This window comes from Lepus europaeus, chromosome 5 (genome assembly GCF_033115175.1).
Source record: "Lepus europaeus isolate LE1 chromosome 5, mLepTim1.pri, whole genome shotgun sequence".
Taxonomy (NCBI): Eukaryota; Metazoa; Chordata; class Mammalia; order Lagomorpha; family Leporidae; genus Lepus; species Lepus europaeus.
Window position 1 is genome coordinate 38,814,062 of NC_084831.1, and position 12,263 is coordinate 38,826,324.

Consider the following 12,263-nt stretch of genomic DNA (forward strand, 5'->3'; position numbering starts at 1 on the left):
GCCATTATTTACCTTATTTTCCCCTCCATTTATTTGAAAGGCAGACACAGGGATCTTCATCTGCTGGTTCACTCCCCAGATGCCTGCAAATGCTGGGGCTGAGCCATGCCCAAACTGGGGAGTCCAAAATCAATCTGAGTCCCTCATGTGGACGGAAAGGAACCAAGCACTTAAGCCATCAACTGCTGCCTCCCAGGTTGTACATTTGCAAAAAGCTGGAACGCCAACCGAGGCACTCGGATAGGGGACGCTGATGTCCCTAGAGTCATCTTAACCGCTGTGCCAAATGCCTGTCTACCTTATTTTATAATAAATAGTACCATTCTAAATGTGCTCTATTCTACAGAAGTAGAAAGGTCTTCAGCTTAGAGCTCACAGTGTTTTTTATCTGAGTCTTGATTCGGATACATATTTGAGTAATAAATATGATAAACTGAAGGTAATCCATGATTTGTAAAAACTGGAAGTGGACACAAATTCATTTCCTAAATTTGTACATCAGTCATGATTTTAAGAACAAATATAAGGCCACAAACGTGATTCAATAATGCCATGAGTCATTTGATTTGCAACTATTAACCCCAAATACAATGAAAGATGAGCTAATACTCAGTGTAAAGTAAAACACAAAAATAAAATCAAACATTTGATGATACAACAGTACAAACGTTGGTAAATGGGGCTGGTGCTGCAGTGCAGATTAAGCCACCCTGTAACACTGGAATCCCATATGGGAGCCAGTTCCAGTCCTGGATGTTCCACTTCCAATTCAGCTCTCTGCTAACACACCTAGGAAAGCAACGGAGAATAGTCCAAGTCCTTGGGCCCCTGCATCCACGTGGGAGACCCGGTTGAAGCTCCTGGCTCCTAACTTCAACTAGCTCAGCCCTGGCTGTTGTAGGTATTTGGGGAATGAACTAGCAGATGGAAGATCTCTTTCTCTAATTCTGCTGGTCAAATAAATCAATCTTTGTTTTGTTTTTAAAAGATTTATTTATTTGAAAGGCAGAGTTACAGAGAGAAAGGAGAGAAAGAGATCTTCTATCTGCTGGTTCACTCCCCAAATGGCTGCAGTGACTAGGGCTGGGCTAGGCCAGAGCCAGGAGCCAGGAACTCTGAGTTTCTCACATTTGAGCAGGGGTCCAAGTACTTGGGCCATCCTCCACTGCTTTCCCAAGCACATAAGCAGGGAGCTGGATGGGAAGTGGAGCAGCTGGTTTGAACTGGTTCTCTTCTCCCATATGGGATCTAGCACTGCAGGCCGCAAGTACCGGGTCATCTGCTGTGGCTTTCCCAGGCACATCATTAGGGAGCTGGATCAGCAGCAAAGCAGCTGGGACTTGAACCAGCACTCCAACATGTGATGCCTGCATCACAAAGCCGTCCACTAGACACGATCCTTTTATGATAATATTGAGAGTCACAATACCTTTTGAATAGGCTTTTTCTACTTTTTTTTGCCCATGTCCTCAAAATGATAAGCAATTTGCATATCAAATGAGAAAACTTGTACATTTAAAAAAAGATGTAAGTATAGTATCTACAGATAATATTAATGAAAATGATTTAATAAAAGCAAATGAAGACTTCTAGTTAAAAATGCTATTTAGAAAAAGCCTAGTTTTAATTAGGTCAATGATATAAAGATCCATGAAGCAGTCAGTACCAGTTAGGAAGCTTCTTCACGCTTTCTTGTCTACTTTAGCTCACTAGTTTCAACTGGGAGGTGGGGATAGAACACTACTACTTTGAAAGTAAAGCCCACCAGTATTACTCAGAACCAAAGCTTATGAACTTGAGTGTAATTAAGATGAAAAGCAAAAAGAGGCCACTCCACTAATCAAATCCTAAAAGCCTTGAGCATAAATATTCTGTTGGAATCTCATTAGATGTGTAGTCACAAAATGATGATCAAAGTCCATGAATAAGTCTGTGTAAAACAGTCTCATGCCAACAACTAAGGAAAGCTCAAAATTGTTCCAATTTACTTAAAGATGAAAATCAACCTTAATTTATTATCCTGATTCCTGATTAGTTATCTGCTTTTTTTTTTTTTTTTTTTTTTTTACAGGCAGAGTGGACAGTGAGAGAGAGAGAGAGAGAGACTGAGAGAAAGGTCTTCCTTTTCTGTTGGTTCACCCCCCAATGGCCGCTGCAGCCGGCACACCTGAAAATGGAAATACAATATATCAAAACTATGGGATGCAGCAAAAGCAGTGTTAAGAGGAAAGTTCGTAAGACTAAGTGTTTATATTAAAAAAATTAGAAAAGTCTTAAATAAATGATCTAACAACATATTTCAAGTATGTATAAAATAAGAAGAAATCCAACTCTAGATTAGTAGAAGAAAAGGAATAATACAACTTAGAAAACTTTCATGAAAACAAAATAGAATAAACTATACAAAAGATCAATTAAATGAAGAGCTTATTTTATTTTATTTGACAGGCAGAGTTAGACAGTGAGAGTGAGTGAGTGAGAGAGAGAGAGAGAGAGAGAGAGAGAAGTCTTCCTTTTTTCCATTGGTTCACCCCCCGAGTGGCCACTACGGCCGGCATGTTGCAGCTGGCGCACTGCGCCGATCCGAAGCCAGAAGCCAGGTGCTTTCTCCTGGTCTCCCACGCAGGTGCAGAGCCCAAGGACCTGGGTCATCCTCCACTGCACTCCCGGGCCACAGCAGAGAGCTGGACTGGAAGAGGAGCAACCGGGACAGAATCCGGCGCCCCGACCAGGACTATAATCTGGGGTACCGGTGCCGCAGGCAGAGGATTAGCCTAGTGAGCCGTGGCGCTGGCCATATCTCCTACTTTTTCAACCAATAAGACAGAGTCAGGAATCACTCAGAGAAACTGTTGAAGATATATGAAGATATATTTTGAATTCCAAAGGTCACTCCAAGTTGGAAACCTGCAGGTAGAGGTTGCTGCCAGATCTCTATCTCCTGTACAATTTCGAGTTATGTCTGGGGCCCTCTTCCCCTGCCTTCCTACCTCTGAACCCTCTTACTCTGCAATGTTCTGGAAGAGGAGAATAGAAAGAAATTCTTCTTTCCCCTGCCTCAGCTACTCTTCTGGTAGGAGTATGTGCTCCTGGAGTCTAGAATGGGAACACGAAAGTAATTTTAACACAGATAAAATGGTAAAAGATTGCTGGTTTATAGGATCAGAGGAAAAGAGATTACTTTTCCTGGAATGCCTAGCCTATCACTTTGTAACACTGTTTCTATAGGAAAATGTGTCTAAAATTCTAACAATACAAATTCATAAATACTGACAACAATATTACAGAGATAACAAAAATGAATGTTCATTACAAACTTTAGGGATGACTTAAGTAATTGGGATTTAATTCATTTAGCAAATGACTCATTGAAGGCCCACTAAATGTGGGATACAGAGAACTCACAGCTGCAGCCAGCCTTCTGCAGCCATGGTGCTGCATCCTTGGATTCAACCAACCACAGATCAAAAAATATTAAGGAAAAAAATGCTCCTGTACTAATATATACAGACTTGTGTTCCTGTCATTCCTCCCTATATATAATATAGTGTAACAACTATTCATATAGCATTTATATTAAGTATTACAAGTAATCTAGAGATGACTTAAAGTATTCAAGAGGATGTGTGTTAGTTATATGAATATTATGATATTTTATAAGGGATATGAGCATTCATGGGTTGGGGTATCCTGGGCAGGGGGTTCCTGCAACCAATCCCCCATGGATAGAAAGGGGACCGGTATATAATACTTACAATCTTACCAGACTGTCACAAGCACATGCTAGCATCTATTAGGAACAGGTGTTCTGCGAGAACAAAATATCAAGTCTCTGAGAGGTCCAGAAAACCTCAAAAAAGTGCATGACATATGAATTCAGCTTTGAAGGATAAGAACTCTGGCAAGCAGAAAGGTAAAAAAGTCCATCCCAGATAAAAGTAAAGGCAAAGACCTTCACATATGGCAAAAGCAGGCAAGCTGCACTAAAATCACTAACATGTGAAAAATAATTTCTTGTATGTTAGGGAAATAGTGTCTGTGCAGTTTCCTTTTTAATCAATTTTAATAATTTAATATTTAATGACATTAAATATTAATGTATTGGACATATTGATAAGATAAATTTTCAAAAATTTAAGGGTTTTTTATATTTTACATTGGGTTATACAGTATGAAAATACTGCCAATGTTAGTGACCTTCCCTGTGTACCACTCTAGCACACTACAGCCTTCCTTTTCATAACAGCTAACAGAATACTTTATAATTGACTGTATCTGTGTGTCTTTCCCACTGACTGCAAGCTCTATGAGAGCAAGGGAGTTTTTACTAGGTTATCATGCAATTTCTCATAGTTGGCTCATAGTAGAAGCTCAACACACATTTGCTGAAGTGAAAGTACTGGTGAAATGCTAATATATAGAGCGAACAGGAATGCAAAACCTTACTCTGTGAGAAAGCAACTTAGGGGCCAGGGCTTGGTATAGCACTTGAGATGCTACTCGGATGCCTGCATCCCATTTAGCAGTGCCTGGGTTCATGTTCTGGTCACACACCTGATCCAGTTTTCTCCTAATTTGTACTCCCAGGAGACAGCAGGTAACGACTCAAGTACTTGGGTACCTGTCACTCATGTGGAAGACCTGGATCAAATTTCTGGCTCCTGGCTTTGGCCTGGCCTAGCCCTGGCTGTTGTGGGCATTTGGGGATTGAATCAGCAGATGATGATCTGGCTGTTCTCTCTCTCTACCTTTCAAATAAGTAAAAATTAACAAAAGTAAAAAAGGAAGCCACTTAGCAACAGTTTTAAATTGTTCATTCCATTTTGACTTAGTTTTGCCATGTCCAAGACTATTCTTAAGCAACTAATACTAAAACTGAAAAATACAACACTTGCAAAAGGTGTTTATCATAGCAACATTTAAGACAGAAACTGCAAGCAATCTGACAAGTCACTTCTCTCAGTTCTGACCAGAGAGAAGGGCTAGGTAAACAAATGTTATGTCCATTCAATGAAATATTATATCTCCACTAAACAGGATGCTTACAAAGGGTCACAATAACTTGGGGAACACACTTATTTAAATAGACACCCAAAAAGTTTCTTTGTGTGTGCACATGCATGGACAGCACAGCTGAAACACAAGCAGTAAAATATACACCCCATCAACTGTCATCACAAAGCTGCACATAAGCAGGAAGGCAGCAGAGCAAGTATATTTTTTATTTTAAAACTGGGCTTTGGGACTAGAGAAGAGTGGTTTTAAAAATCACAGCGGTGGGCCGGCACTGTGGCGTAGAGGGTGAAGCTGCCACCTGCAGTGCCAGCATCCCATAAGGGTGCTGGTTCTAGTCCCGGCTGTTCCACTTCCTATCCGGCTCTCTGCTGTGGCCTGAGAGGGCACTGAAGGTTGGCCCAAGTCATTGGGCCCCTGCACCCATGTGGGGGGCCCGGAGGAAGCTCCTGGCTCCTGGCTTCAGATCAGTGCAGCTCCAGCCATTGCAGCCAACTGGGGAGTGAACCAGCAGATGGAAGACCTCTCTCTCTGCCTCTCTTTCTCTATGTAACTCTTTCAAATAAATAGATAAAAAAAAAAATCTTTAAAAAAAAAAATCACAGCTGTGATGTCTTGGGTAAAATAGCACTTAATTTCCCTGAGGTGCAGCTTCCCCAGTTATAAAACAGGAATAACAGTATCTACCACATAGTTTAGTTGAAGGATGAAATGAAATCGTGCTGAATCAAACGTTAGCAGCTCTGATATACTACAAGCACTCAATAAAGGGTTGCTGGTAGAATTATTTAAGAAAAAGACTGAAAAGAAATATATAAGCAAAATTTTAATAATAGTTGAGTTCGATAGATAAGAACGATGTTTTTCTGTTCTAAAATTTCCAGAATAAGCTTAATTACTTTGGTAATGGAAATAAAACAAGTAACTTCTATTTCCTAAGCAACAGTTTATACTATATCATATGTTTTGTCTTTTTAAAGATTTACTTATTTACTTGAAAGAGTTATGCAGAGAGAGAGAGAGAGGTCTTCCACACGCTGGTTCACTTCCCAGTTGGCCACAATGGCCAGAGCTGCACCGATCTAAAGCCAGGAGCCAGGAGATTCTTTCCGGTCTCCCATGTGGGTGCAGGGGCCCAAGGACTTGGGCCATCTTTTACTGCTTTCCCAGGCCATAGCAGAGAGCTGGATCAGAAGTGGAGTAGTCGGGACTCGAACCGGTGCCCATATGGGATGCCGGCACTGCAGGCAGCAGCTTTACCTGCTACGCCAAGGTGCCAGCCCCTATATCATATGTTTTTTAAATTTCCAAATGAAGATATAACTAATATTAATGTAAAATGTTTGCCAACTTACACCTCTATAGAAATACTTAATATATTGATTTTTGAACTGAGAATCTGAACTGAGAATCCTTTTACATCTGAGAATTGAATTCCTTTTGCATCTGCTTTCATTTCCTTGAGAAAATTATCTTATATGGAACCAAAATCCTATCTGAGTGTATATGAATTTTAATTCATACATAATCAAAATTTTATTTTTTATTTTCATTTTTTTGAAAGGCAGTGAGATCTCCCATCTGCTGGTTTACTATCCAAATGCTTGCAACAGTTAGGGCTGGGCCAGAATGAAGCCAGGAGTCTGGAACTCTATCTTGGTGGTCTTCCTTGTGGGTGAAAGGGACCCAAGTACTTAAGCCATCATCTGCTTCCTCTCAGAGTGTGCATTAGCTGGAAGCTGGATCAGATGTGCAAGAACGAGGACTCGAAGCAAGCAGTCCAATATGGGATATGGGCATTCCAAGTGACGACAACTGCTGAGCCAAATGCCCACCCCAATAACCGAAATTTGAAAAAATGAGAATACCTTACAAAAACCTGTTTTATCATGTTATATTAAGAAAAATAAAATTACACATATGGCAAAAGTGATTTTTTTTTGCATGTTACTAGTTGAGATGACTCTTTTTTTCATTTTCTAGGTTTAATCATGAGTATATATAATTCAGATAGTACAGATTTATAATATAAATTATCATTTCAATGATGAGGCAGAACAAAATCTTGATTAAAACAATTTGACTACCCCACACTGACACATCAAAAGGACTTTATTTTTTATATCATTTTAGATACTTAGGAAACAAATGAAGTTAATTATATACTGAAAATTTATTAATTTCAATGTCTCACACTGAAGACATTAACATAGGATGACCATCGTGAAGAAATACAGTATCTAAAAACTAGTCTCCCAGGGGAGCCAGACCAGAACTGAAGGGTTCCAGAGTTACCAGGGTGACTGGTGCCTTCCAGCAGAGGTCACCCAGCCTCTGTCCTGCAGCAGCAAAGAGCTGGTCTCATTCTCTACAGCACAGTAGGAACACACATTGGTATAACCATTTGGTGAATGATGTAACATCTAAAGCTTTAAATACACATACCCTTTGATCCTGCCTACCCAGGAATTTACCTTACAAAGATACTTCCCAAGTACCTGTACAATAATGTTCACTTAGCACTGTTTGAGATAACAAATAAGACATTCATCCATTAACAGAGTACCAGGGTTCAATGTAGTATAGTACATGGGCACAACAAATATTATGCAGACATTTAAATTTAAGAGAAAAACAATATATGCCTACAAGAATTCAACATAAAATAAGTTAAAAAGATCACATAACTTAACACACACATAGGATATCTGAAGTTTCATAGAACATTTCTAGAAGAATATAAAAGTAACAGGTAAGAAAAGTAACTGTAGAGAAGTTAGACTGAGGAGTTTGGTGAGTGGGGACTTTTGCATTGTATCTTATATTCTTCTGTATTGTTCAACTGTTTTCTAAACTATGAATCTGTATCATTTTTCTAATTGGAAAACAACAACAATAAAAAAAAAAAAAGAAACATGCTAGCCTTAAATAATATAATTTCCAGACTTTATCCTCTTTTTAACAAGTATGTGCTGAGGTCACCTTCAGTGAAGAGGAATATGAACAGTAGGGCATGACCTTGCACGTATTCCTAGAAAAAAGGAATATTTTTGCTTTTATGATAGCAAAAACACCTAACTAAATACCCAGCTGCTGGTGTAGACACTATCACCACCAGAAAGTCTTTTCAGACACTGCCAATAAAACTCATTTCTCTTTTCCAAAGTATGCTGTTGCCATCTCTACTCAGTCGACATCCTACAGTACCTCTCAAATCACTCATATATGCAACTTTTCTCTCCGTCCTGAATAAAACAGTCACATGAACTGAAGCACAAGCTGACACAGTTTCTCACGATACCGCTGCAACACATTTTAAATGTGTTAGTCTTTTGAAATGAATTTTTAAGTTACCTGGCATGATCCACTTTATGTGCATTTTTCTTCACTTTAGTGGGAGAATCAATTTTTACTCCAAGGCTTCTTAGCTGCTTAAGAGTTGCATTAAGGACACAATCTTTGTCTACCAGTCCTGAATCACGCTTTTTCTTCTTTGTATGGTAAACATTTTGGGTTCTGGTACATTCGTGGTTAATGATTACTGCTTTGGCAGATGGCTGCTCAGTTTCTTTGGAGGAGTTACTTAATAGATGGTTTACTTGGCCCTGAAGAAAAGAAAAAGACACACTTTAAAACCACTATTCAGGGAGGCTGACGTGGTGGTATAGCAGGTTAATCTGCCTCCTGCAATGCCAGCATCCCTTGTGGCTGCTGGTTCATTTCCTGGCTACACCACTTCCAATCCAGCTTCCTGCTAATACGCCTGGGAAAGTAGTGGAAAATGGCCCAAGTGCTTGTGTCCCTCCCACATGGGAGACCAGAAAGAAGCTCCTGGCTTTTGGCTTTGGTGTGGCCTAGCCCAGGCTGTGTGACCATTTGTGGAGTGAACCAGCAGCTGGAAGATCTCTCTCTCTTTCTCTCTCTCTCTCTGTTTCAGTCCCTCCTCCTCTCTTTGTACCTCTGCCATTCATATAAATAAATTTTAAACACACACACGTTACACTATTCATAATCTTAGGATAAGATCTTAAATAATACCAAAAGTAAGGCCAGAGGAAAGCAAAATTATATCTTTTTAAAATTAGATTTATTTATGTGAAAAGCAGAGTGACAGAAAGAGACAGAGAGAAAGGGAGAGACATCTTCCATCCACTGGTTTACTCTCCGGATCTAACAGCCAAGTTTGAGCTAGGCCAAGCCAGGAGCCAGGAACTCCATCCTGGTCTCCCACATGGTTGGCAGGGACCCAAATAGCTGGGCTATCTTCTGCTGACTTCCTAGGTGCATCAGAAGGAAGCTTGCTCAGTAGCAGAGTGGCTGGGGCTTGAACTGGCAGTCAGATATGGGATGCCCCCATTGCAAGCGGTGGCTTAACCCACTGCATCACAATGCTACTCCCCTCTCCCCCACTTTTTTAAAAAAGAACTCTTTACACGATTTCAACTTTTTTTTTTTTTTTAATGTTTATTTGGTTATTCGAATGGCAGGGTGACAGACAGAGTATAAGAGACAGAGAGAGATCTTTGATTCACTGTTGAACTGCCCAAAAGGTTTTAACAGCCAGATCCAGGCCAGGTCAAAATTAAGAGCCAGGAACTCCATCCTGGTCTCCCATGTGGATGACAGGGCTGAAGTTCTTGGGTCATATTCTATTGCCTTCCCAGGTGCATTAGCAGGAAGTTAGACGGGACCAATGTAGCTAGGACTTGTAGGCAGACACTTAACCACAATGCCAGCCCCCCAAAATAATATCATGTCACACACAAGCTGTCAGGTATATTTGCAAATATTGTGGAGTTTTAATGAAAGAAGCCCATCCTAATGATTTCATCCATTTTTTAAAAAAGATTTATTTTATTTATTTGAAAGAGTTAAACAGAGAAAGGGAGAGACATAGAGAGAGGGAGAGATCTCCCATTTGCTGATTCTCTCCCCAAATGGTCACAGTGGGCAGGGCTTGGCCAGACTGAAACCAGGAGCCAAGAGCTTCTTCTGGGTCTCCTGCGTGGGTGCAGGGGCCCAAGCATCTGGGCCATCCTCCATTGCTTTCCCAAGAGCATTAGCAGGGAGCTAGATCAGAAATGGAACAGGCAAGACTTGAACTTATGCCATATGATATTATTTTTTCTGAGCTTTCAAGAGCATAAACTGTCATACTCATCTTCATATTATCCATTTTACATAGTTCACTTCCTTACACTAAGCTAAATATTTAATAAATAGCTGCTTATTTGAACTGAAATCACTAAATATTATGATAAATATCTCACTATTTTCCACTTTCACACTTCCTACAACCTCTTGTTTCTTCTCTAGTACTAACTTTAATTTGAACCTGGCATAGCAGGAACACATTTTAAAACTAAGATTTTTCTTCTGGCTAAGTATCCGATGACTGGCATGTTTATAGTGAAATACTGAATACCATAATTTGTGAACCGCTAAAAGAGACAAATGATAATACTGTTAATTAGGAAAAATATTTTTATCTCATGCTCTCAATCAGCTTAAATCTAGGAAAAGTTTAGTATGCACTATACTAAATAAACATCTCACAAAAGATGAAAAGCTTTGCATTTTCTTACCAGTAAATCCTGGTAAATTCTCTGGTTTTCTGATGGTCCATGTGGCAGGGCTTGCATTACTTGCTCTATTTTTGGTTCCCCTGACGTTTCCGGGTCATTGGCGCCCTCTGTTGGTTGAGTCTGTAAGCACATGCTGACACTCTCCACCAGCCCGCCACTTGAAAAGAACACAGACACTTCAGATTCTTTCCTTTTATCTGGAGAAGAACTGTTTGAAAGGATGTATATATAAGGCAAGTGTTAGTTACCAAGCACCTTTAACACAGATGTGTTCCTTGGGAAGGAAAGAGTAAGATTCAACAAACATGTGTTTTTTATTTTCAGCTCTTTGTGATACCATACAAACATTCCATCCTGAAAGACTGCATATAAACTGAGTAACACCTTTTAAAAGTTATGTTATTAAGACAACAATCTCTGAATCAGGCTGGAAAATATCAGATGATTTCTTCTGACCTTGATGCAATGAAAACTGTAATAAATTTGTTCACTTCCAATTTAAAAATTATAGTTAAAATCCTTGTCCAAGTAAGGGTCATAATTTGCCATTTATAATCACATTATATATTTGGTGGCATTTATTTTCTATATGCTTTTATGTATTTTTTCAATTTTATACAATAAGCATTAGTTTCAAAATAAAAAACATTTTTATAATACCTTAGGAACAGTGTTAAAAATAATTTTGTGTTAGAACAGTAATCTGTGGCTATTCCAAGAAAATAGGGAAAAGTGTTAATAATAAATATTAGCTAGTATAAAGCTTATTATGGGCCAAGTACAATTTCAAACATATCATCTCATTTAATCCTTACCAAAAAAAAATCCCATAAAGTATATTGTATAGTAGTATCTCCATTAGACAGATGAAGAAAATGGAGCACAGAGAGTTTAAGTAACTAACCTACACAAAGTATGAAAAAAATAAAAGTCACAGGTAATTTAGGACATTTGAGAACCACTGCTAACATTTTAGAGTATTTCCATCTGTTATTTTTTAAGATGATTTGAAATGCAGAGTGACCAAATAAATGAAGAAGAAAAAGCTTTTTTTACAGAATAATTTCGATTTTTAAATGTAGAAGGAATGAGTAAATACAAACTCACTATTAGGGAAAAATACCATCATTGCAGGCAAGGTGCATAGATGGATGCTAAAATCAATGGGAGACTGCTTGTGGAGAGGAGATTTGCAGTTTCAAAACATCTAAAAGGCATGTACTAATTTATTTCTCCTCAGAGAATATCAAAACAGTGAACATAACTGGCAGACATCACCTTCACTGAGTGATCAGGTTAGTAATGTATATGACACATACCCACAGGTATGAAGCATAAAGGGATGTCACAATATCTCTGTGCTATTCTCACCAAAAACACGAAACCTCAAATTAATCATGAGGAAGTATAAGACACATCTAAGTTAACAGACATTCTATAAAACAGCTGACCAGCACTCACCCCAAGTGAAAGATAAGACTAAGGGGGCTCTAACAGACTGGATTAAGAAGACATATTAACCACTAAATCAATGTGGTTTCCTTTATTGGTTCTAGAACAAGATTAATTTTTAAATGATATAAGTAACACTTGCAGTTTATTATCACAGTGCCAATGTTAATTTCCTGATTTTGATGATTCTATTATGGCTAGGTAAGATGTTAA

At 38.9% G+C, this 12,263-nt stretch overlaps 1 protein-coding gene across 9 annotated transcripts in view; it reads right to left on the reverse strand.

The window, feature by feature from the left end:
- The window catches only part of STIL (STIL centriolar assembly protein), a 70,468-nt gene that overhangs the window by 2,233 nt on the left and 55,972 nt on the right, over positions 1–12,263 (reverse strand). For 7 of the 9 annotated variants that reach the window (XM_062191283.1, XM_062191284.1, XM_062191277.1 and 4 more), the window contains 2 exons: positions 10,599–10,806; positions 8,368–8,618 (listed from right to left, as the gene is read on the reverse strand). In XM_062191283.1, the coding sequence (XP_062047267.1) occupies positions 8,368–8,618; positions 10,599–10,806 (459 nt within the window). The remainder of the gene's footprint in view (positions 1–8,367; positions 8,619–10,598; positions 10,807–12,263) is intronic. The other 2 variants (XM_062191279.1, XM_062191281.1) reach the window with 1 other exon arrangement.